General features: G+C 36.8%; 1 protein-coding gene and 1 pseudogene across 1 annotated transcript in view; one reads left to right on the top strand and one right to left on the bottom strand.

The window, feature by feature from the left end:
• The window catches only part of TNNI3K (TNNI3 interacting kinase), a 294113-nt gene that overhangs the window by 165840 nt on the left and 100720 nt on the right, over positions 1–27553 (bottom strand). The window contains exons 12-17 of the mRNA XM_054566852.1: positions 16018–16104; positions 15380–15436; positions 14539–14631; positions 14399–14456; positions 14078–14272; positions 13231–13335 (exon numbers count right to left, since the gene is read on the bottom strand). Coding sequence (XP_054422827.1) covers positions 13231–13335; positions 14078–14272; positions 14399–14456; positions 14539–14631; positions 15380–15436; positions 16018–16104 — 595 coding nt within the window. The remainder of the gene's footprint in view (positions 1–13230; positions 13336–14077; positions 14273–14398; positions 14457–14538; positions 14632–15379; positions 15437–16017; positions 16105–27553) is intronic.
• LOC129065560 (60S ribosomal protein L7a-like) lies at positions 19600–24575 on the top strand (annotated as a pseudogene).

Here is a 27553-nt window from a genome sequence, read left to right as displayed (position 1 = left end):
GTGGTGAAGGAGCAGAGGAGAAGGGACCTACTATTTTTCAGGAACCTGAACCAAAATGAATGTGTCGAGAATGTTTGAAAATGTGTTGAAACCTGCCCCCACCCCAACTGCCGAGAACTATGAGAATCAGGTGAGGAGGCAGGGATAAATCACCATTTGAGAGATGAGGATGAGTTAGATGGCAAAGGGTCTATTTAAATAGTAGGTAGGAACTTGAGAGTCAGTGGGATCTCCCTGTTTATCTGGAGGTTCAAGAAGCTCTTGGGGCCCAGGCCAAGCAGCCCCCAAATATCCCACAATGACATATTGATTATTTTTTTAATTGAAGTTACTTGAGAAGCAGCCAGTGCAGAAAAAGCACTTGACCCTCCTTTGACTCCTTGAAATGCAGGAAACTCATCTCCTCTGTGAAAAGTGCCATCCTTGCACAGGGTGGGGGGCGGGGTATGGGGTGTGGGCTGAGAGAGACACCCTTAACACCAGAGTTAAGGAATTCAGGACCAAAAAGTGTATATAAACAAACTTTCTTACTTCTTTATTAATTTACTACTCTAAGCCATCTTTCTGTTTAGATTCCTTACTAAATGAGCATCTAAACCTAACTTTCTTTGTCCTGTCAAATCCTCACAAATTTATTGTTGTCTAAGGAGTATACAGATCTGTCTGCTTCAGTCATCTCTCTGAGCATCCTTTGTAATCTCCCATGTGCATGCATTAACTTGGTTCTTCTCCTGTGAATCTGGTCCTGTGTTAATTTTATTATTAGTCCGGCCTTAAGAACTACTATGATGGGTAGAGGTGGTAGTTTCTGCCTCCGTAACAGCTTTGGTGAACCAGGCAGGAGATTTCACTGGATGGAAAACTGCTTTTGTCCTCAGAACTACTGCAGATAAAGAGACCCAGGGACACCTGACAAGTGTCAGCAGGATGTAAAATTTCCTACCATGTCAGCCTCTGGAATCTCTGCAGAATCCAGTGGAACAAACTGTGGAGAGAGTCCTTCCTCTGGTTCTCTATTAATGTAGATTAGCAGCAGGAAGTATTTGTGGAGCTAGTTTCTTGGACATAAATGACTTTGGTAAAAACTTGGGATAAGCATTCGTTTTCCATTGGTCCCATTCCTTCCCAAAAATGGACATTGTTTTCTTTCATCTTTTTCTTTATGACCAATAAGACTGTTCTCTGTGGTCTCCACCAATCAGAGGATGTATATACATCTGGTTGGCAGTCGAATGGGCTGAGGGTCCAAGCTTAGGGAATCAAAAACTGTATCCTGTTCAACGGGAGGAAGAACACATGATTTCTGTGTTAGAATGGCTGTTTGATGGCAGGGCTTCTCATGGGTCTTTCTTAGGTTAACTGTAGGAATAAACTCTTTGGATCTGGTGAGGGCTGCTGCTTTTTTTTTTTTTTTTTTTTGCTATGTTAGGGAGTGCCTCTTGCATCCCTGGTTAAGCCAAGAATAGGTTATTGGTTTGAATCATTATTAACATTGACAGATCCTACTCATCAATGGCCAGACAATAGATCAGTTTATGCTGTGTCCATTACAAAGTGTGTTAGCAAAAACAAACACACACACATACACACACACACAATTTGGTATAATAAAATTTTCATTAGTAACCAACATATAATTATTGAAAACAAATAGGTGAAATAAATTTAAATGAGATAAGAGTTTTTTGTTACAATAATTATGCTTTATAATAAATGTACTTAAAGGTAGTTTCCAGAATGTTTTTGGTAACTTGAAACTTTAGAGTTTTATTAAGTTAAATGATGAGAATTCATTAAACATCTAGATCATTTCCAAATAAAATAAAATATTGAACATTAATAACTAAACATAGACTTGTCTACTTTTGGCATCTAATTATAGAGAAACTAAAAGATAAGTTTGGGTCTATTAGTAAAGTTGTTTTTTGCCACACTGATAAATTTTCCATGAAAATGCACATATTTCCACAAATTATAAAAAGTATCAAGCCTGTCAATCCACAGGATGCTAACATAAAGGACAGTTGAGAATGGCTTTCTTATAGTTTTCACTGGGAGGACGCTAGAGGAATGGGTGAAAGAAGGTGAAGGGATTAGCAAAGCACATATTTGCAAATAAGCGACGAATATAGACAACAGCAGGTGGTGGCCTGAGGGAAGGGGGAACAAAGGCCAGGTGGCGGTGGGCAGAGGGGACAAAAATGGTGACAGCTGTAATAGTGTAAACAATAAAAATAAAGTTAAAACATTAATATAAGATTACTAGAAATAATAGGGAAACAACTCTATATGAAAGAAAAGAATATATGTTTTTGGTAAAAGAAGGTATGAAGTATAGAAATGCATTTTTGAGGAAAATAAAAAAAGTAATTTTGTGCTAAAGTAAAGCTGGTGTTTTTTTACTTTCTTATTGAATTTATTGGGGTGACACTGGTCAGCAACATTATGCAGGTTTCAGGTGCACAATTCTACAACACGTCATCTGTACACTGCATTGTATGCTCATCACCTCAAATCGTCTCCATCCCTCACCACCCATCCCCCCATACTCCTCTACCCCCGCCCCCCGCTGGCAATCACCTAAGCGTTTCTTAATGGGCAAGAGAAAGAGAGACAAAGTAAAATGGACATAGAAAAATTTGTAGAAGTTTTGTGAAAAAAGAATCTTGAGAAAGGAATTTTTCTAAGTGCTCAAGCTAGATAAGAGTAAATGAATTTATTATAAAGTTGTTAAAAATAAGCTTTAATACCAATGGTGTACTTATGTAAAACTAAAACTTAATTTTATTTTATCTGCTAAAAGGTCAAAGTTTTCTTGGACTTTGCTCCACTTTTGATAATGGATTGTAAAAGGTTTTTCTTTACCTTTTAAAGTAATCTTCCCAGAAAGCACAGATTTTTGTCTTAGCAACCGTGTTTCATGCTGTCTTCATTTAGGTCTTACTATTGAAAGAACTAAATTTTGCTTACAACTACTTAACTTTCTGTATTTGCCTGAGAAGCCTTTAATTGTCACCATGATTAAATGGGTAACTAAGTATTGTTTCACAGTGACCTATGATCCTATTTGACTAAGTTTTAAAACCTTTTGATATATATATTTTTAAAAAAACTTCTTACAATCAAATTCTAAATGAAGTTGTTTTGACCTCATCTAACTGAATTTTTTTGCAGAGCTCCTGGAACATTTCTCTCTCTTTTTATGAAAAGGATTTGTTCTCTCGTTTTACAAAATGGAAGATATTAAACTAATTATAGTTATTTGGTATGTTAAATTACATGGGAAACATAGTCAAATAAGTGGCAAAAATCACCTTAAGTTACATTGCATGGGTGAATGTTATTAATGTGAGTGTTCTAAAGATTATATGAGATTCCTAAAGACCTGAAATATCCTTATATGATGTTATCAGTCATAATTCTAGTCACGATCTTAAAATGTGTGTTACAGAAATAACCAAATTTTCTTGTCGATTGTGTTATAATCAGATATTTAACTATGCCATTTTGAGTATTTTGTCATTTACAGGCAGTTAATTGTTTTACTCTGATGCTTTTACAAATGTGCTTCACCTTCAAAGAGATTCAAAGTACACTATAATATAGGTTTTTAATAACTTTCAGATCATACCAATGAACTAGATAAGCACCTACAGAATACTAAGGAAAAACTGAATTCATAAAACTGCTAACAAAAGATTGAGAGCAATGAGAATTAATACAAGGGACTGCATTACCTAATGAGTACAATTTCAATTTTTATAAATTTTATTTGAAATATTACTGGTTCTTTAATCATTGTTTTCCAGTTATTAAAAAAATCTCTTTTTTTCTCTTAAACTATCTATGATTTAAATAAATTTGTTAAATTATACCTTTGTAAACAGAACTGAAATATTTACCTACCTGATCCTCCAAAATTCAAAGACTCTTACTGGTATTCTGGTTTTCATGGCAATATAGTTACTCATGGAAGTTCACTAAATCTATTCTTGTAACAGGATACAATTAGAAACTGGTTATTTTTACCAAGGCTTTGATTAAAATATCATGTTTGAGAGACACCTATATCATTTCAGATATAACCAGACATCTCTAAGCATCTAAGGTTGACTTTATGGGACCAACTAAAACCCCTTGGAATTACTGGCCTGGTACTTCACTTGCAGCATACCCAGCAATCTTACTGGGGAGTAAAGAAGATCACTTCCTCGCGGACGCAAGAACCTCAGAATTTGGAGACCTCAGGAAGAGAGAAGTGAGCCCAAATCTAAAGATATTAATAGCTGAAGTCTGATGACAAATATTTTGCTTGGGTTCTGAGCCTTGGGAGACTATTAAAAGTTCAATATGAAACCCCTTTTAAATAGCAAAGCAGATTTAAAAGAGGGTATATGATTGATTGCTATTCTTGCTGCACTTATAGGAATACTCAGGCCAAGTATATTGAAACTAGATTATTTGGCAAACAAATTAGTCTAAATTTGGCTACCTTTTGTTAGAAAAATTGGATGATATTAGACAGAAAATTATGTTTTAGTAGAAATTTTAATACTTATTTGTAGATATCATATTCTAATTCTATTGTCTTTGAGACTTTGCCTGTAAACTGGACTGGATCTTGAATTCTTCTATTTTCCTCATATTTGACTATACCTCTCTAAACTCTTTCCAGTTTTTCTCCCACCCTCTAGCTTGAAGCCACTGAGAACTAAAGCTGCTCCCTTTATTTAAATGACTTGATATAACCTTCAGAAAAATCGCTTGCCTAACTCTTATTTAGACACTCGTCATGCCTGTTGATATGTACATGACTCAGAAAGTCTGCCTGAACTCAACAATGACATCATCAGAGACATTTCAAACTACAAGAGATCTTCAATCCCCGTAGCTAGAAACCTCTCTTGACTGGCTGCCCTCCAGGCTCAGACTATGTTTAGAGTCTAATCTGATAAATAACCATTGTTTTCCTTTGACTTTCATAGAAATGCAATTTATTAAATATCTGATTCTTATACCTTAGAGGCTTAACTTTGGGAACCCACATGCATCACCACCTCCTAAATAAATATAACTGAACAGATATTAGGACTAAGAGATTGGTTCAATGAGATTAAATAATCACCAGCTCAATTTTTAATGTGTGAAACTTCCAGGGAGATTGCAGAGGAGGGAACTTGGTGGCCAAGACAAACAGACCCCCAAAATCCCACAATAGCATTTTAATTATTTTGAATTAAAGTTACTTGAACAACAGCCAGTGTTAAGAACGGCTTGTGGACCCTCCATTTCTCCTTGAAATGTAGGACACAAATCTCCCCCGTGAAAGGTGCACTTCTTGCGCCAGTGGGTAGGAGGGCCAAGGAAGGTGCTCTTATCACCAGAATTGAAGAATTCAAGGCCAACAAGCCTGTAAAAAACATATCTTGTTACTTCACTAATTTACTAGCCAAGCCCTCTTTCTCTTTAGATTTCTTACTAATGAGCACCAAAACCTAACTTTCTTTGTCTTGTCAAATTTTCAAATTTATTATTTTCTTTGTTAAAAAACTATAAAAAAGTTACCTGCTTTAAAATCTTTGCAAATTTATTGTTTAAATTTATTGTTTTCTTTAAACAATTAAAGAAAAAGATGCCTGCTTTAATAATTTCTGAGCATGATTTATAATCTCCCATGTGTATGTATTAAACTGGTTCTTCTCTTAATAATCGGGTCTTGTGTCAATTTTATTAATTGTCCAGCAATAAAAAAATTAAGAGCACTAAAGAATTTCCCCCTCCTCAACAAAGCTGACAGAAGATTGACTTTAAATGGAGACTAAGCAAATCAGAAATAGGAATGGAAATTATGACTGTACATCAGCATCTGAGTGAAGCTCATAAATAGGATTAGAGTTATTTGTAAAATTAAATGGCTGAGAAATTCCTTCTACTGGATATGGTGCAACAAGGTTCTTGAATAGAATAATAATAGTCTTCCTGTGTTTTAATTTTCACTTAAAGAAGAATGTGTATGTGTGTATGTGTGTGTTTTCATTAACATAGAACACATGAAACTGTGACTTATGATTTTGAATTTATATAGCATACTTCATAATATTGTATCTCATTACAGTACATGCTTTACTCTTGAGCTCTGTTTTGATTCAGGCACATATGCCCCCATACTCCCAAAGCTAGTCTCATGTCTTTATTGTAGCTAACAAAAGCGAATTAGAATTATTTCAAAATTAATCCATATATAATATTATATTAAATAGCTTTCTCTACATTTCCCAATTAATTTATAAACTGTGACATTGTGTGTAAAAACTAAATATATTTAGTACGCAATTAATATTATATTTGTGCGTCCAAGGCCTGACAATCTAGACCAGCCACTTCAGCTATTTGTCTTTACCCAGACCCTAGTACTCTTTGTCATTAGTGTAAATAGGGTAAATTCAACACATTCTTCTGGCTGCCCACCAAAACTCATGTCCTCTTCTACTGGGAACAAAGATAGACTATATTTCCCAGTATCCCTCAAGTTAGTCATGACCATATGATTGAAATCTAGCTGATGAGATATGATTGAGAATGATGCACACTACTCTAAGGTTTGGCTCATAAAACATTTTATGCACATCTTAAGTATTCTTATCCCATTTATGCTCACTTTAATGAGGATGATCCCCAAAGAGACCCTGGAAGCCACATATTGAAAATGGATCCTGAGTGACTTCATGGATGGGGACCACACAAACACCTGTTTATTCATACACTCAAGATACAAACTTCTATTGTTTGGAACCATTATATATTTTGGGATCTATTATTGTAGCAGATAACTTACCTTAACAAACTCAAATTTTCTCTTGAAAAACTGTATAGCTTAGTTTTTCTTATCTTTATTCAAAGCAGTAATAAAGTTGACACAGATTACAACTAATTGCTATTATAATTTTTTTTTAAATTTGGACATTTGCAATTTTCGACATAATCATTACTGAAAAACAGGCACCCCTAAGCCCTGAGACCCTAAGCCCTAAGGCATCCATTTTATGTAACAATTTAAGTTCTATGCATGATAAATGGTAAAAGCTATGTCTCATCCCTGGGAGAATTGAGAAAATTGTCCTTCAAATCATTTTTCATGGGGCTTAATTCCCTCAGAACTCCAGTTCAGAAAGCTTGGAAACATCACAAAAACACGGATTACTTATATATGCATTGATACGTAATAAACATATATACATTCATGTAAGTCTTTATATATGTGATTTATTATTATATATAGTTCTGCAATTTTCCAGAGTTTTACAGCCTTGAATAATCATATGAACTGTGTATACTGCAATTATCCAATATTGAAGTTTTTATTCCTATATTCCTATTTTGACCCTCTATGAAGATTCTGCACTCCTGAAAAATTTCTAGTGTCAATCATGAATTATAAATTAGTCCCAAAATGTCTTATCACATATTGCACAACTCTCATGTAAACTACTGGATCTTGGGTCCTAACCTGTGCCATAGGTACCGCAGGCCTGTGGGTCTGTTTTACATTCATTATCGGATGAACAAAATGCGTGAATAAATGATTATACTTTATTTAGAGCAATAATTCTCAAAGCATTTGAAATTACACTGTGACTTGATTCCCCAATATGCCCAATCCATCCTGGCAGTGTAGAATGATGAGACTATATGGCAAATGGTTAAGAGATGGAATTGACATTAGACCAGAAGATAGTTCTCAATGTTGCCCACATATTGGAATCACTTGGAGTGCTCTCTAGAAATATGATACCCGGGCCCCGCCCCCTGGGGATTCTGATTTAAGCAGCGTCAGAATATTCTCAGAGTTCTCCCACCGATTCTAATCTGTGGCCAGAGTTGCTGAGAACCACTGCAGTAGAACGAAGTTTCCTCTCCTTGCTTGATCATAAGAATTAGCTAACAATTTTGCTTAAAAGAATAGATTGTCAGGCCTAGTTTAGGACATTCTTAAGCTGTGCTTTCAAGTGAAGAGTCTTTTAATTTCTTTTCTAATGGGAGCCTCCAGATGATTCTTATAATTAGAAAATTTTGAGAAATAGTTCACTGGGCTCTAAGCTTTGCTAGAGAAAGTGCTAAGGTCTGTCATTCTCAGCTCTAGCTTCAGCCATAGCATAGACTCTGGCTCACATCACACATTCAAATATTTTTAGTTAATTAATTAACTCACCTTTAACATAGCAGTACATTTTAAAAATTGACAAAATTTAAAATGCCACTGCAGTTGGTTTTATACTAGAGAATTACAGAAGTACAGTTGTGAAGTATTTCACAAGTTTCGATGGGTTCTCTTTCAAGACTTACTATAAGCATTGTAATGTAATCAATTATTATTTGTCTGCATTTGCTATTCAGAATTCTCTGCAAAACGGTATTTGCCAGTGAATGCTAAATGCTTTCTGTACAATTGCTTATTAGAAAAGTCACAAGTGAAAGGAGTAGCTGAGAGTGGATTCTATGCAAACCAAGGAACCCAATTGTACCTAAGAGTTAGGTAATTAGAAAAGTAATTAATAATTTATTTGTACTTGATTATTTTTTTTCTAAAATGCTGGGCTTTTATATTTTGTATTCAATTGAAAGGCAAATCCACACTTCAACTTAAAAACAGTTATTAAAATTTTTTACCAATAATTTTTCTTTGCTACTTTCTGAAATCCTCACTAATTTAGTTAAATGTCATCTTCAAAATTAAAATTCTTTTAGCCCTTACCAGCTTTGTCATTTTAAATTAGCTGTCATTTGTCATCAGTAAGTTGGCTATTTTTAAACTATCATTAATTATTTTCCTTTATAGTCACCCGAATAAGCTGACACTCAAAAACCAACAGTGAGCCTTCTTCAGATCTCGACCTAGATCTCCAATTAATTATTTGTGTTATATAAAAAGAAATATCTGCATGTATGAGAATGTTGTGGAATGTTTTTCCATTCTTGACATATCAGAGAACAAGGCATTAATAGCAATAACAAATGGCATTTGTATCGTGTTTTACAGTTTATAAAAGGCTTTCATATATATTTCTCACAGATTGCCACGGTCACCTTGTGATGGAAGTATCTCTATTTCATTGCTCACAGTGTTGCGGCACTGTATACATATATAGGAAGAAGACCATTTGTTTGATCCCTACATGTTTGCAAGGAGGTTTTGGTTTAAGGTCAGTTTGGAAAATGTACTTTTCCAAGTAAACACAGACAGTTACTGGTATTAAGCAAAAATCGTTAAAGCCTTTAGTGGTAACCATGCTTTGCAAGCTCCAATGCCGCAGAGTGAATGTACACATTGGGCCAGGTACAAGTAAGTTGGTAGGTGGTGGGGTGTACAACGAATTAGAACATACATTCCTGCCTATATTCATATACATTTAAAAAATATTTAAACATTATGGGCCAAAGGAAACATATCTGTGTGCCTCATATGCAACCTCTGCTCCGCAGTAACAGAACATGGTGTGTAGAAAAAGAAATAAAGCCAGAACACAGAAGCACAAAGAGGTAATATAAAAAAATGGTTTGGGTTGCAGGAATTAACCTTAGTAAGGACTGAGGTATAGGGTTGGGCACAAATAGCATCCCTTTTTTATTACAAAATCCTTTATTACAAAATCATAAGCATGTAATTCTATAACATAACAATATCATACCCATGTACACCATATGGCATTTTAGGTGAAATCTTCAAATTAAAACTAAATCATTACACCCATATTACTACCCTACCAACCACACTCAAGCAGGCATTACTTCTGCCGGACCCTATATAAAGAGCAAGGTTGATAAATATGGCTGATGTTCATCACCAGCCTCCTTCTATCTTTCTGTTCTGACTTAGTTTTGTTGTATTTGTTTGGATAGCATAAAATAGTGTTAAGAAAACTACAATGATGTGACTTTGAACTTTTTAATAAGTTTCCTACTGGTAAAATAGAGATAATAACTATACTAAAGAATTACTGTGAGATTAAATAACATACATGAGAAGGGGTCCTTCCACAATTTGAGTGCTAAATAAATGGTAGATATTCTCATCATTCTTACCATCATTGGGAAAAACCACTTCCTTACTCATTCCTTGAGCTTCTCCTTCCTATACACCAAAGATGAAAATTAACTTTTGTCCTGTTTTGTAAGATGTTTGCCAGGGGAAACAAAGAGTTCTTTCCTTCCATTCAACAAATGACCAACCTCAAAACCAAAGATAAAAGTATTTCCTCTCTCTAGGCTGATCAATAACCCGAATAGCTGCTTTCCTTTAGAACTATAAAGAGTATTGGGCAAATTAGTTAGACTCTCTCTAGTGGCAATGAGGCCACTTCTCCCTAAAATGACATTCATAGAAACACTCCAAGAATTTGGTTCAGTTACAAATGCATTGATTGAACATCTTCTCTGAGATGCAGAGAACAGGATCTCTCCCCTTGAAATCCTGGCATGCCCAGAACAGGGGAGAGAAGAATGTAAACAGGTGATTTCAATACAAACACACACATGTGTCCAAGTTCCTCACATGCGCCTCCCCCTCTACCTCTTTCAGTGGGACTTTCTAAGTATTGCAGAGATGCAAGGATTAGAATGTTGTAAAAAGACTGAGGACATATTCGTGCCTATTCTCCAAAGCGTAGTTTTAGCTCAACATCTTCCTCCAAGAAGCTTTTCATTCTACTTTGATCTTTGACTTACTTGAATTCCTTTGAAAAGTGCTGCTTAATCATTTTGGCCCTTTATCGTTTTCTACCTTTTATAGCAATTAAATTGCTTCCTGGGCATATGTTCTATGTACCCAACCAGACTGTGGTAAGCCCTCTTACCACACTCCTCTGAGGGGAAGTACTTATACTCTCCTGGGCAATATGTAACAACGTGTGTGCATTAATCTGAAAAACAGTTTTAGTGTTTCCAGATTAAAGATTAATAAAAAAGAGTCCACAAATAGTAAATGCAATAGTTTAGGACTTTATTATGTTGAAGGTACCTGTTAAGTCATGTTTAATAAAATTTGAAGAATTTTTGGTATAATTTAAGCCTTTAAGTCAGAGATCAAAAAATGGTAAATATAAACTTACATCTCTTACATAGAAAATATTTTATTTTCACTTTTAATCAGCATTATTTCTGGTCCTGCTTTATAACCTGGTGGTAACAGGGCAACAGAACACACATTCAATTGCCCCACAAATGAGGAGTTACAGATTAAAAAAAAAAAGCTTTCAGTGATCACCTATTTATTTTAATAGCACATGCAAAAATGGTTGGGATGATAAGATTACACCCCTAAAACTCACAAATCACTAGTTCACATTGTTATTTTACTACCTAAATTGGTTTCCAAAATATTGTTACTGACATGCAAAGAAAAATGTTTATTAACATAAATGTTTTTAAAATAGAGGTAAAGAACTAAATGACTAATAATGAAGAAATTACTTTCATTTGAAAATTAGTAAATAATTATAAATAGATTGAGTCTTTCATGTGTTTACTTCCGATAACTATGATCCGACCACTCGCATGTCTAACTTCTTTTATTTTACCTCTCCTATCTTTCATATCTGTCTCTTTCATTTTCACTGCCACTAGTGAGAGTTTGCTTTTCATCACTTCTCATCTAGATTACTGTAACTACTGCTTCACTAATTTCTTGACTTCCCCTCCAAGGTGATCTTTTACAAAGATACCGGGTTAGTCTTTCCATAATACGGTTCCAAATTTGTGATTCCTAGCTCAAACGTTCTCGGTGCCTCCTCCTTGCCTCCAGAACAGCCTCAGTTACCATCGGTGAGCCATTTTGGATTTCTGTGCTCTTGTTCCAATTTATTTTTCTGATTTTCCCCCCAACAGTCTGCTTCATATATTATATATGTTCTATATACTCTATATACATATGTATACATTTCATCCACTAAAATGAAACTAGTCTTTGTTCTCCAGATATCTTTAACTTTCTAACCTTGATTCTTTATGTCTTCTCTAAGCTTGAATACTGCTCCAAATTCTATCTAACCTTCATGGATGTCACTTCTGCCATGAAGTTGCTTCTAAAGTCCTCAGAAGTACTTATTCTTTTCCTTTCTGAAAGTTTATGGAAAAGTTTCACTGTCACTTTTACAGCACTTGCTATTTTATACCTAAAATATACTTAGGTAAGTATTTTTTCCTCTACTATAGTATGAAAGCTCCTTAAGAATGGAGTCTATGGCAGCTTCACTTTGCAAACTCTAATGTGCCACGTATGAAGACTCTAAACATAGGAGTTACCTAAATACTTGTTGAATGACTAAATGGAGTAATTAGTTTAATTAATTAATATTTAATAGTTTTAGATCTGTGAACTTTGTACAAAAGACTATATGTGGGTTCTATATGAATCTTATTGCTAATCATGAAATGAAAGTTGTTGGTTTCAATATTCTGACTTGTTTCATAAACTAGCTCAGTGGTTATTCAGCTATTCCTCACAGCACCTTGGGATTCCATAGTGATGGTCTTTGAATGCTCCCCATGGGAGCAGGAAATGGTAAGTAAACAGAATGATCGTAGCCTACATCCTGTCTTCACCTAAACCTGCTCTATTTTTTATATTGGCCTTCCTCTAAGTCTTTGTTTAGAGAAAGCTTTCACTGTATTAAAAAAAATTGTTTTTGAAATCCCTTGTGTTTCTGTCTCTGAAAACCTTTGATTCTGTATTTGTTTCTAGTCTCTATTCCACATGAAAACATTTTCACATAAAAACTAGGTAAATGACCTGCTGTGTTTTAGCTGAATTACAATGACAAAAATACCAAAGTGGTAATACAAATGCAGTTTCAGGAAATTTTACATCAGGTCCCTCTGTAACACCTGACTTTGTTTTAAGACATGACATTCTATAATAGTGATTGATTTCAAACCTTGATCTGACTTTACTGACCTAAGGACCAGTTAGCCAGTGAATTTTACAGATATCACTACCTTTGTGAAAATTTTTAATAGATTTAAAAGATCCCTGAGAGGTTGTTATATAGCTCTTTATTTCTGTAAAACACAATGGCAAAACTTTATGCTGCCTAAGCTTATGGTAGCCTGTTGCCTAACCTACAGACCAGAAAACACTGAACTGTAATATTTCTAAAATGCATCTTTACTGAAATATGTCTTAGACTCCTAGTCAGTTACACAACTCTAAGTTCAATACTTAGTGGAAAAAAATACCTGTTCAAGTCACGATGTATAATTGGCTGTGTCAGGTTGTGAAGGTACTCCATACCTTTGGCAACATCTACTGCAATAATTAATTTAGACTGCAAATCAAGAATCCTGGAATTCAAAAATGACATTTAATGAGGATGAAATAGTCAAAGCCAGTACCATATCTTTCTAAACGAAATCAGTGGTGTGTGTGATTTGTTTTTCTGCATAGTTTCAGCCTGTTTTTGCTTTATCAAAGAATAAGCTAAAAATTCCACAAATCTTGAAAGATAGCTTTCGTACATCAGATAATGTTTAATTATAGATCAATTCAGATACCAAACTCTTTTACTTAAACTATCTGCTTGATTTTATAACATTTGTAATACTATGCTAAATTTCTTTGTACTATCATAAAAATGAAATCTACTATACTCACTGAGTGAAACCACATCTAATTATTGCACATATAGATCTAGAAAATGAATTCAAATTAGACTTGTACAAGACCATTCTTTTTAAAAGCTATTTAAAATAAACACTGTGACCCTGGTAATCATTTTATCTGAGTTTACATGTATCTGCTTTATTAGTATGTCAAATTTAGCCTAATGATTGTAAGTTCAGTTACTAATTTAAATTCCTTGAATTGGTTATCTTCAACTGAATTCCATTTAAGAGAGCACTGAAGTATTTCTTTTTACTAATTATTGGGCATAAATTATTAGCCCTCTTTAAAATGCCATATTTCCTAGTACTCAGAGATTTCAGAAGACAAAGTCTTAGCCCAAACAGAAAGCCTCTGTGATGTTTGTTGCAAGGGTAATTCCAATGACATGTAAAATAATAACTGAGAACAAGAGACCCATACCTCTTCTGTTCATGAAGGAGGGAGAACAGAGAACCCCCTGATATGTACTGAGTGACGATAGCAAACTGGCTGGGATCATTCAAACAGGCACCCACAAACTGAATTACACAGGGATGATTGAGCCGGCAGAGAATGGACACTTCGCGGCAGAACATATCCACATCTGACTTGGAGCAGTAGGTATTGGCTCGATAACTGGAAATGGTAGCAACAGGAAATACTCAGTAAGCTGATGAATCAAAACCAGGGGCTCACCATTCATACACTTCTCAAAGTTCACAGTTCCTCTTGGATGTTTAGTTTTCTCACTTGCTTGCTTACCGTTTTATAGCCACTATTTTATTTCTGCATCGTCCTTTATATACTTTTCCAAAAGAACCTAAAGTTGTTTAAGAAAAATAAATAAACACATCATTTTGAGCTCAGTAAACTAAAGTAGACTAGTATTTTTTTTAGGTTACCTGAGCCAATAATCTCATGGAACTCAATTTCTGAAAGCTGAAGATGGAAATGTGAAGGTAATCCAGCCCTTAGGAGGAGAACATCTGCTTTCTCTGCAAAGAGGAATTATTTTACTTTTTTTAAATGAAAAGCACACACAGGTGTGCACACATGCATGCAAAAATATAATTTACTTAACCAAGAATGTTAGTCCCTAGTAATACTTATTTTTCCAGCTATAATTGATTATTTGATGATACTAAAACCTTACTACAAATGACCCCCACATTAAAAGCATGTTAGTTCTCCCTCTGTTACCCAACTTTTGTTATCAGGGCTGAGAGTTTATTCCTGATCTGATCAACAACTGGCTTGTCTGCAGAACACCATAAATCCCAGAGTACAGTTCACATCACATCATGATAGTCTTATCTGGTCAGTCCCTACAACCTATCACAATAGGTTTAGCCAAAGATCTATAAATTGAACCTCAAAGGGATACCAATTAGATGTTAGGAAATAAGCACATGAATCATTCAAAGGAAACATTCAAAACCAAAAAATAATTTTAAAAGAGTTCAAATTCTAAGTTGTTAAGTGTAAGTTTAACTAAGGAGAACTGTATTTTTTTTTTAGTTGAATTAAAATTTTCACCATTATATCTTCATTAAACAGAGAGGCATATACAAAACAGAACAGTAAGTGAGGTTAATTGCAAAAAGAATGGTATGTTGATAACATTGTTTATCCTTACAAATTAGTCATCATTGGTAATATATAAAACAAAATAGAAAATTATCATAGTTGAGGCAATAGTTATCCTTAGTAATAAAATATAACAATTGTACAATATTAAAATACCTTTTGTCATGCTTTTAATTTTCCCCAAGGGGGATGGAACAGACACATAGGAGCCATCTAGAAATCAAATTATTTTATAACGTTAAAAGTAGCAACCAGTTTTTTTTTTCCTACATGAAAATAAAACATTACTTAAAAAAAAAAAGCAGGTAACATATTTGCTAAGAAAATCAAGTGAGACTATAGCTTAAACCCAGGCTCTTCTCTGGATACTAAAACTGTACAGCAAGTATTTATTTAGAAACCACATAAAAAGATTAAACATCCAAGGTCTAGCAGACTGCAGCCGATTTAATTTGTGTCTGGTATGAGTATCCTCTGTCCTGCCTCACTCCATTACTGAAATGGAAAACGACTGCTCTCAGCTTACCTAGGCCTTCCTGGTCATGACCAAGCCTCACAAATACTCAGTCCCGGGAACGCTGAACGTGAAGGAACTGTAGTTTGTTGAATTAGAAAACAGTCAAAGTGGAGCCTGCTTTAGTTTCAGCCTCACCCAGCCATGAGTTTCCTTCAAATAAAGCTAATTGGACATGTCCTCCTTTCTCATCCCAGAATGACAGTAATAGAAGAAGTACAGGTTTACTTTCAGGCACAATATTGCACTAACAACAAATACTGAATAAGGAAGGCAGTACCTCCTCCAGGCTGCGAATATTCATTACAAGGCAATTCATCCTGTGGTCTCTTATAATGCTTCAGGAGTGTGACAATTGCATCGTGTCCTTTTTAAAGAGAGAAAAAGGACAGAGGGTCTTAAATTTTGTTTGATTTATTGAGCTTACCAACCAATCCAAAAATGACCAGAGGGAGCTTGAAACATAGGATGTATTTTTTAAGAGATAATATATTGCAATGGAAATTTAGTACATTCATTCATTCAAAATAACTTATTAAGTTTTTTCTAGATGAGGCACTATGTTAGGCACTATGCTGGGTACTGGAAAATACAACAAACATGGTGACTATGGTCCTACCCTTAAGAAGTCTAGTGTAGTTGAACAAATGAGAATGATGAGAATGTATAAATAAGGAAATATCCAGTGCTATGGGAGTATATAATAAGGGGACTATTACAAGAGTGAAAAGCACATATTATAACCAGGAAGGAGAGATGTATTTGCTATGACTAAGCATTACATTTGATTGACAACTGAAACATCACAGGGCGCTAAGATAATTTACATAAGTCTTTGTGGCAGGAGACAGCTGGCTACTCAGCAATATTTGTACTCCTCATTCATGGAGTGATTTTGTCACTGGAAATGGCCGCCTACCCAGGGACAGCAATTTCCCATCCCCTTTGTGTCTAATTATGGTCTTGGGACAAATTCTCACTGAGGGAACATGAGCAAAAATGACATGCATTCCAAGGCTTTAAGAAACTGGTGAGCCTTCTCTACACTCCCAATTGGCTGGCTGGATGCAAACGGTTCTGAGGCTTTAGGGGGTAGGGGGAAGCCATCCTCTGACCAGAAATGCACACCTGGAGATAAATTTCTATTATATTTAACACCACCAAAATCGTGAGGTTATTGTGAAAGATTAAAAATGTTAAGTGCACCTAGGAATAGATCTATGATTTTAAATAGAGCTAAACTTCAATACTATTTTATGCTTTCACTATAAAAATCATCTACAGAAACTATTTTATACTAGAGAAAAACAAAGTCAGCCTTAAAGACCCTGCCAATAGACTTGTGAAATGCAAAAGAACTCATTGTAAAAATGGCAAACTTTAGGAACTGAAAAAGTGTGAGTGCTTATCCATCACAAAGGGTTCATAGTTAGTATTGGTTCAGAATATACCTAGCTAATGCACATAGAGAGTGTATGCTGAGAGTTGTACATGTTTATCAAATTCTCCCTTCAAAAAGGAATTGAAATTAACAGAGCATACGAGATCCTGAGGAGGAATAAGATATTTACTAACACTAAAACTTTCCCAAATATAACATCTCAAGACAAATTTCTTCAAGAAAAACAAAACAAAACACTGTGATTACAATCGTTTCAACTTGTAGTAAAACTTAAATCTATAGAGGTAACACCACCATCTATTTTTTTTATCATCCATAGCTTTCTAGCTCTCTCTATATGACAGGTGGATCTGTGATTTTCTCAAATCATAAACATAGGTTATAATAAAACAGTGGGGAGCCAGCCCCAGTCGCACTCTTCCTCTGGACTCTCCTGTGCTCACATTCAGGGGAACCTCAAGGCCCAAATGCCATTACCCAACAGGCAAATCTGTAAAGAAAAAGCCTAACAGGTAGAAGGAACTGATAATGTAAAAGTCCTAGGACGGGAGCAAACATGTTATGTTCAGAAAATAAAGGAAGGCCAATGCGGCTGGAACACTGCCAGCAAGGATGAGCGCGGTACCGGCCTTGGCTGGAGAAGTAGGCAAGCTCACAGGAGTAGTGCTTCACTACTCTGCCCATTGCACCCGACATGAGGAAAATTTTAGTGTGCTTTGTCTATCTGTTGGACACCTACTTTTTTTCCCTATCTCTGAAGGCCATCCTAACCTTAGAAAGAAAAGTAACAACACCAACAAAAAAATTTCTCTAGTATTTAAAAAAAACCCTTCACCTGTACCATTTCTGGATTCATAGGTTTTGAAGTTTTGTCCATTCCTCCCCACACAGTCTGCCCCCCACCCCCTCCGGTTATTAGACCCGTGGTACTTTTGGAGCTGTTCCTTTACTTAATTTGGTATTTAAGTGCTTGGGACCAGGAATAAAAACAGAACAACAAAAAAATTTTTTTTCTTATTTCTGTTTTTCCTAGGAGAGTCATATTTGGGGAAAGAAAACAACGCAGACCCCAAGCATTTACTCAAGCACAACAGAGCCTAATTCACTGAGCCCACCTCCTCGCCTGGCCTGTCTTAGCTCCTCGGCTGGACTGACTGCAGCTGACAAGCCAAGAGAGAACTCTCGCTTCCCCCAGCGAAGCAGAACGCCGCATCTTGAATTGTGAATGCCTGTGTAAGTCAGTGATCACACCCTGGATGTTACCTTTTATTTCAACAGCTCTCTTGGCTCCACTTGCTCTGAGCAGTTTTAATTTCCTGCCAGCACAGTGGCACAATTTGCTGGCATTTTCTTTGGGATGCTTTTCATCAAGAGCCTAATGAGTGCCTGGGTTCTGGCTGATGATAAGCATGAGGCTGCCAGAGAAATGCCAAGAGGCCCTCTCTGTTCTGGAAGGCATCTCCGCCTGATTTCTCACCTCCTGTTAACTGTGGGCTAAGGCGCACATGTGTGGGAAATTCTCCACAGCTAGCACTGCTCTGACAAACTACCAAAGTGTATGTGAAGAAACCTGAAAACTACTAGGGCCTAGATCCCTGAATCTTGGCCACAAGCAGTTAAGCAGAAAAATGCTCTGACGGTACTCACTAAATAGACTTGTTAAGCCAAACTCCTGATAATGGATACACCCTGATAACCAAGGCACACTAATGGAACACATCCAGAGATAATCAAACTTCCACTAATTAAATAAAATGTTTCCCTCTATCTCAGAACTTACTATCTACATCCAAGTATTTTACCCAAATAGGAGGCTGCTATGTTATTAGCCTAATGCAGTCATAATAATGTTTTGCACTTTCAGCGTATGACTCATTGGAGCCCCCGAGGGTTTAGGCAAATGAGATGTTACTGCTGGCTGGACGTCCCTTTCATTTCTTGCTCCCAACTCTTCTGGTCCTGTCTGTGTTCCCCAAATTCCATACTTTTCTTTTTGTCTTTTTATATTCATTTACTCCTTATACTTGAAATGATTGCACACCCCTGCACCCTGGCCCAGGCCTTTGAGGCTCTTTGCTTTCAACTTTCTGAATAGCTCTTTATTTTAAAACATAGGTTTTTCTTTGTTTGTTTGTTTGTTTTTTTAAGGCTAGGGTTTTTTTAAGTTTATATGTCCATGCAAAGGGCTCTTAAAAAAACAGTAGTTATTATACCACGGTCACTTACACAAAAGAGGATTCATAACTGTTCAAAAAGAAAAAGTACCAATTTATTATTTTCCTATAAGGGAACTACTAAACTACTAAACTACTACTAAATCTTCTACTCAAACTACTTCATAACTCTTCTCCCTGACATCATAACTCTGAGGCCCTTTGGACCCAAGGTCAAGTAGAGAACATGGAGATTTGATCTTGATTACAGAAGCGAGGGAATTTTTATTGACCTCATAGGTCCGACATGTCCAGGTCATCAAAGGGGCAGTCTAGACCTTTCTCTACACCTGCCTCAAAGAATAAAATTTTCACAGCAATGGTATACATACGATTTTGCTCAATATTTCATTCTCTTCGCTTCTCATCATTTTAAAAACTAACTTTCCAGAAGCACTGAAAAATGGGATCAGAAGGTAGCTCCTGATGTTTGCCCTTTGGTGACTCATCCTCCTCCTGTCAGTCCTGGTCCCACACACTGTCAGTTTGATCAGAGGAAACAAAAATTCCAAACGTGCTACATATTCTCCTGAGGTTAATCTGAAAGATGTTTCAATGTTATATCCCGGAGAGGGAGCACACATCTCTCTTCCCCCATTGTCTTTGTCCCCCAATCACCAGGCCCAAAGAATAATGCCACCAGTCCTTCACCTTGAGATAAGAATCCACAAGCATGAGTGCTTTTGCAAAAGAATATTATATGCAAACCAAGTCACTTAGCTCTCCTCTTTCCTTTTTTTCTCTCCTTCCCTTGGCTTCCTTTTTCCCTCATTTTCCTTCTACAAGTAGTTACAGAGCACCCATTAGGAACCAACTCAAATAAAGTCTTCCCAGGGAAGCCCTCCATGACTTCTCAATTTTAAATTGTGTCCTTGAACTTTTTACCCACCATTGAATTTCCTATTTTATTCATAGCACTTATCATTATCTGATAGCGTCTATTTGTTTTCTTTCTTGCAGCCTCCATCTTCTTGCTAGAAATGCAGACTTAAGAGCAGCGAGATATTGTCTGTCTCCCTCCCTGTTTTACTTCAGTTCCTAGTTCAGCGTCTATTACATAATAGGTTTGCAATAAATTTTCATTTGAATGAGTGATTGGTACAAGATAATATTGAAATGCTCTCTGCTCTTGTAAAGAATTCTGTCTAATAGAAAAGAAAAAACAATTATGTAAATGTTCCCTCAAATTTCATTTAGCCAAGCTCTAGGAAGGAAAGGGAGAGGGTGCCGTTGGACATCCATATCAGTGCTATTGTACAACACAGTGGAGGGGTCAGGGAAGAGTTCCTTGAGGAATCGTTTATAAGCTAGACTTGCAAGATCTGTGTGAGGTTATTAAGCAAATAGGGAAGAGAAAAGCATGCCAACCACAGGGAAAATTTTCACTGTTCCAATTCATAGAAAGAGGAGCTTTATTTGGAGTATTCTTTAAAATTTTCTATTAATTTGAGTATTAGGGTTGTGCAATTAATAATAAACCTGTTCTATTTAAAGAAACACCAATGCAGACAACAGAATAGCAGTAACTAGTATTCAGAACATTAACTATATTATGACTGACCAGATGTCATTTAGTAAGACATGGAATAGAATGTTACGATTGAAATATCTGCTCATACTCGACTTCAACAAACATGTATTGAGCCGCTATTAGGAATCAGCCATTGAATTAAGTTTCTAGAAGACAAAGATTAGCTCAAATACTTGCTCTCAAGCAGTTTACAATTTAGTAGGAGAGAGAATATTTCAATATGAAGTGATAGATACAGAGATAGAGGTGGGCATATGGTACAATAAAACATAAGGGAATGTGCACTAGACTGCACTGTCAGGGAAGACTTCCTGGAAGAGAGGATCCATAAACTGAGTCTTGAAAGCTTAGTAGAAATCAGAAAAGTGAAGAGTGAAGTGGGGCAGAGAGAATGGAAGGGTGTAGAAGCAGAGAGAACTGCATGAGAAAAGGCTTGGAATCATGGAATAATGCGGCACGTGTAGGGACGACAAATACTTTTGTACTGCTATTATGTGAACAGACACGGTCTCATGGGCTTATTATGTAGATTCGATGAATTAATGCATATGGAGTGTTTACAACATGCCTGGCACAGAGTAAACGCCCAGTGAATGTTAGTGATCTAGTGAATGTGACTGTGACCGTGGCATGTGAGGTTACTCAGGTGACAGGAGTAACCGAGTCTGAGGTTTGAGAGGTAGGAAAGGCATGGGGCACGGGCGCAGAGTACGGCATCGTAAAAATCTGGGACTTTTTCCTAAAAGAAACGTTACCGAGAAGCACTCAGGGTTCTGCTGTCAGCTGCCACCCTCTAGGCAAAAATTTCAGATGCAAAAGTTTGGTGATAAAGGAAAGAAGTCTGTATTCTAAAGCAGTTATTTAAGCCTATCAAGTCACAGCTTTAATCACTTAGCCTATCAATTAAGGCTAAACTCTAACACCTGAGTTCTCCTAGTTTTCCCCTGTTAAATTTTAGCTATCTTTTTTTCTATAGAGTTAGTTTACAAACTAAAAACAACATAATAAACAAAAACTACACAATTTTGGAAAAATGGCAGGCTTCTGCCTCAGAGCCTGTTTCCTCTGGAACACCCAGAGAATAGACCCGCCACCCTCTGCCAGGCCAGCCTGATCCTAGGCTGCGCCTGGGGTTCCTTCACATCAAAAGACTGTCTGTCGGGGAAACGTGGGCAACTGCAGCATGATCATGCAAGCATCCTCGAGGAGGAAGAGCCTTAGAGCCGAGCTGGAGCCAGAGCCAGAGCTCGAGCCAGTGCAGGAGCCAGAGAGCTCTCTATATTTATTTCCATTGGCCCTGGAGACTTTCAGCTTCTCAGCCAATCCCATCCTACATAGCCCGCAATTGCCTTGGCAAACTCCTCCTATGGCGTTTCCCTACTTCTCCCCATTGATCTGAGTTATCTTGATCAGATCTCTCTGTATCACTGACAGCGGGTCAGTGAAGGATTTTAAGGTGGGGAATGATATCGTCCTATCTGCACCTTAAACATACCCCTCAGACTATAGTTGGAACATGGATTCAAAAGACGTTAAAAAAAAAAGGATTAGTTATGAGGCTATAAAATGGATCAGAGTATGGATTAAAACAGAGATAAATAAATAAAAAATAAAGAAAGTGAAAAATAAAGAAAGAATGAATTCAAAGTATATCTGTGAAATGGTGTGAGGAGCTAGAGGTCCCCCAAAACATTAAAAAAACCCCACAGCTATTGCTTGGGGTATGGGAAAAGTGGAGCAGCCATTGAGAGTTCCTTTCCATGGCTATAGAACTTGGCCAGTGTTTTAGTAAAGTTAAAAGTTGTGCCTAGCTCACAGCCAGGGATACCGGTGTGACTCTAAAATGTGATGTAATGTAGCCTGAGGGACTTGGAGGCTGCTCCTACTTCATGTGACCACGCTTGCTCAGACTAAAATTGGCAGCCAAGAAAGACAGAAGAAACCAGACTGCTGGCAGGTGTAACCCAGTTTGGGAGGAGTCAAAAATGGGATTAGGGAGGAAGATCAGAGCCAGGATTTAAATCCAGACGCGGCAGCCGTGCTGGGTCTTAACCTTGGGGTTTCGGAGCAGAGAGGGAGCTCTCCATCTCTCTTAACCTCTCTCTCTCTCCTTTCTCCTCTCTCTCAGCCATGCTTGAGCTCAGGACCATGGGGGAAGGAGGGTAGGAAAGTCGTGAGAGGCTCTCTCCCCCGGCTCTTGACCATGTGGCTGAGGAAGGAGAAACCTCTTGATTATGTAGCAGCAGTGTAGGGTCATGGCCATACAGTTTGAAAGGATGCAGAAGGATTCTCCAGCCCACCATGAGTAGGTGGTTTTGGATTAAGAGTAGGAGCCTAGCTAGCTGAGCACGGATGACTGGAAGAAGTCAGAATATAGATGGGAATCTGCCGAGTTAAGCTACAGACTTCTATTTCTTTTCCTGAGAGATGGTACCTCGGACAGGCCTGGTTTGACAAGAGGAGGCAGGACTGTGTATTTGTGGGTATTTCTTTGTTTCTAAAGGGAGTGAGATTTAATGGCAGAAGTCTGCCATTATTCTAAACTTGTATAACTTTTGAATAAATAGTTCCTTTTCTTTTTACAAAACTCAGGCATTCAGAGCCACAGTTCTTATTGGCATTGAGCAAAAAGTACCCAGAGCAATAGACCCACAAAGGGTTTCTATTACATCTGTGAGGTGAAATAAACAAGACGTTTTCACTGAAAGAACATGGGATGGAGGGGGGAGGACATTAAAAGTGAAAAAGTAGTCAAGCATCAATCCAAATTTCTAACGTAGGTGACTGGACGGTAATGCTATTAAATGACAGAGTGAATGAGGAATAAGGTAGGAGAAACTGACAGATGAGGACAAAAGAGATGTTAAGTTCTATTGTGGACTTGTTGAATTTCACCTGATCCTCAGATTCCCTAATAAAGGGATCCAGCATGTTAGTTGGCACGGTTGTTTAAAAACATGGCCACAATTTTTTTGACACTTCTACATGACTGTGGTAGAAAAATCTGCTGTAGTAAAGAGACTTGCAAATATATGTTAAAGTTTTTAAATACTGTCTTATATATGTGCATGTAAATATGTATATTAGAATAATAGTTTTAGATTATTTTCATAATATTTTGATTAGTGAAGCTTTTCAAAATCTTCCTGTTCTCACTTCAGTCCTGAGGTTTTACTCAGCTGCTTAAGCTGGCCCACAAGTACAGACAAGAGACAAAACAAGAGAAGAAGCAGAGATTGTCAGCCCAGCCTGAGAAAAAAAGCTGCCAGCAAGGGGGATGGCCCCACCAAGAGGTCACCTGTCCTTCGAGCAAGTCAACATTGTCACCACCTTGGCGGAGTACAAGATGAACTGGTAGTGATTGCACACAAGAGGATCCCATCTGGCTGGTTGTCTTCCGGCCTGCCCTATGCCGGAAGATTGGGGCTCCCTCCTATATCATCAAGGGGGAGGCCAGGCTGGGGCGCCCGGTCCACAGGAAGATCTCCACCACTGTCTCCTTCACACAGGTTAACTCGGAAGACAAAGGTGCTCTGGCTAGGCTGGTGGAAGCCATGTGGACCAATTACAGTGACAAGTACAATGAGATCTGCCACCACTGGGGAGGCAACTTACGGAGTCCAAAGTCAGTGGTTCACATTGCCAAGCTAGGAAAGGCCAAGCCTAAAGAATCGGCCACAAAGCTGGGCTAAGTGTACACTGTTGAGTTTTTCTGTCCATAAAAGTAATAAAAATTCTCCTCGAAAAACTAATAAAATAAAATGAATGGTATTACTTGAGTCATAAATAAGAGATATCAACAAAACAAAACAACACATTTTTATGCATTCCAAGTTGGTCCAGTGGTGTTTGGCAGGGATATATGCTCTTCATTAGTGGGTTTGTAAAAGATGCCCATCATCCTAATACTATGTCAATATGTCATATTTTTTTACCACACCCTAAAGCATGTTGTAAATTAAGAAAGACGACAAGATTTGGGAGTTATGTGGAATTTGATTAAACCTCTGCTATATGCTTAATAACAGATACCACCATTTTTATTGAGAATTTGCTATGTTCCAGACATTTACATCTTATTCCTAACCCTCTGCAGAATTCTGTAAAGTAGTTATTAATTTACTCATTTTAAGTTTAAAGATTAAGGCTTAGAGAGGTTAAATAACTCATGCAAGATCATCAATTAATAAAGATAAAATGTGGACTTAGATCTGTCTGATTCTAGAGTGAGATGGGAAGAGCTCGACCTCTGTAATAAGACAGGATTCTGTGGGTGCCAGCTCTCCGCTTAAGAGCTGTGGGTCTGGGCAAGTATGACTTCACAGCTCTAAGTCTCCAACTATCTGTAATACCAAGATAATACCAGTTTAAAGAGTTATTTTGACAAATTATATATACATATATAAGCTTATGTAATAGGTGCTTAATGAGACTGTACATTCTCTTCCACTATTCATTTTAATATACGTGGTTTTGTTCATAGTTATGTTTCAGAAGGATTTTTGTGTTATCTCCCTAAAAGAATGGAAGTTCTTCCTATTCTAATGGGAATTGGTATTGTTTTATTAATTTTTAAAGGAGAGAGTAACTAAACGTGTAGAAATATAAGCAGTCTACACAAAATTAGATATACGTTTACAACCACCATTTAAGTCCTTTGTATATTCCTTCCTCTATCCCACCCTTAATCCACTGAATTAGCTGCACTAAATAAACTAGGTTCACCGAACTCCAATAAGTTAGGGTTCAGGATAGAAGAAACTTGAAACTTTACAAACCATTGATAAAAATTTATCAAAATATTTAACAAATCCACCTCTTCTTCTACTTCTCCTCCACCCTTATCTCTCTTAGTTATTTTTAACTGGCTGAAAACTACAGAAACTCACCACTGTAAGACTTCATTACTTTTGGAGAATATACTATAGTATGTTTACTATAAATAATCCTGACCATATAACACTTGTCAAAAGAAATGAACAAAGTATATATCATGATACAGGAACCTTGATTTTTATTGTTTTTGCTCACTTCCTCACTAATTCTCCAACTGCAGCTCCCTGTCACTGTGAATTAGAGTGGTTCTGCTGTATACAAATATTGCATTCAGGGTAATTAGATATTGGAATAGGACCCTCTGTAAATTACTTTAACTGGTGTCAGTGCTGAAGCAAATAAGAAGTTTTAGCAAAAGAGAAGTTTCAGTTCTGTTTCTAGTTTGGGTTATTTTTCTGACCCTAAATAGCCTGACATAAAGAAGTGCTTTTCTTTGTCAAAGGCAGCCTTTTCAAATCTAACTGCCAGACACACTATTGAGCTATGTGTTCAATTCTAATTGGCTGAGATCTTTTCAATTTGGCAGATTCATCTTTAATGCAATGGATGTAAGATTATGTGTAGGTCTTTTCAATGGTTTTTCCATACTGGTGATTAGGGCAGAGGATTTGAACATAAGCAGGCTGCTGGCTATTTCTTCTGGCCAATTTAAATTGATTCATACAAGTCCTTTGTACCCCAGGGAAAGGGCAGAACAAATCCAAGTGAGTGAGACAGCTATCGCTACTTTCAGATGGAATAGTAGAAAAAAAGTGGGCGGTGGCAGGGAGGCAGACTTAGGAATGGGAAACACTCTAAATATTGTAAAATTGGAGCTCTGAGCAGACTGGCAGAGAAATACTGAAATTTAAACAATAGGCTTCTGTGTAAAATCGAGGTCACCAGGAAAATTATTTCTAAGATTGGTTTGGATATCTTTAGGTTAAAAGGGCTATGTAAAAAAGGAACAAAACAAAAACAGACTCATAGAAACAGAGACCAAAGGGGTGGTTACCAGAAATGAGGGGGTGAAGGAATGGGTAAAAAAGATGAAAGGGAATATAGTCAATAATATTTTGATAACATTCCATGGTGACAGAGGATTATTAGAATTAGTGGGGTGATCACACTGTCACATTGTAAGGTATAAAAATGTTGAATCACTATGTTGTACACCTGAAACTAATATAAATAATGCAACACTGTACATCAACTATACTTAAGTAAAAAAATAAAAAGCTATGTAAATGGAAAGCACTTTTCATATCTGATATCACAGGGAGCCATGGTAAGTCAGCATTTTTCTAAAAATATTTTTTAAAAAAGATACCTCCCCCAGCACTGCCAAGCACCCCTAACATGCTACGTCAGAAGAGCAGAGAGACAGTCCATTAAAGTTTGTCTTAGAATCATTCAGAGATGAATGTTGTTGAAAAAGACTCCCAGTTTTTCTGCTGAAGGGGTAGACTAAGATGAGCTATTCAAATTGGGCACTTTCAAAGGTACTCTTCTAAAAATAGGCAGAAGCTGGTTATGAAGCTCCCTTCTGGTTTATCTCTCCTAGGATGGAAAGTCACGATGGGGCCATTTCTACATAATCTCTATTCTATAAAGAAGAAACTCCAAATGAAGTTTTCGTACTTCTTCACTCCATTTCCTACTTGCCCAGGAAAATCCTTAGTATGCACATCCACTAATTTAGTGAGTCCTTCTCTGAGTGAGAAAGGAAAGCATTTCTTTATCCAAATAAAACAGGGACAGTGTACTGTTGGCAATATTTTTAAAAAGGTCATTTCAATCTTCCTTGAACACATAAAAATGATGCAACGTTTCTCTGGCAAGGGAAAATAGCAAC

This window comes from Pteronotus mesoamericanus, unplaced genomic scaffold (assembly GCF_021234165.1).
Source record: "Pteronotus mesoamericanus isolate MK-2021 breed Mesoamerican mustached bat unplaced genomic scaffold, CSHL_Meso_final contig_181, whole genome shotgun sequence".
NCBI classification, from domain to species: Eukaryota; Metazoa; Chordata; class Mammalia; order Chiroptera; family Mormoopidae; genus Pteronotus; species Pteronotus mesoamericanus.
This window is presented reverse-complemented; position numbering and strand designations above follow the sequence as displayed.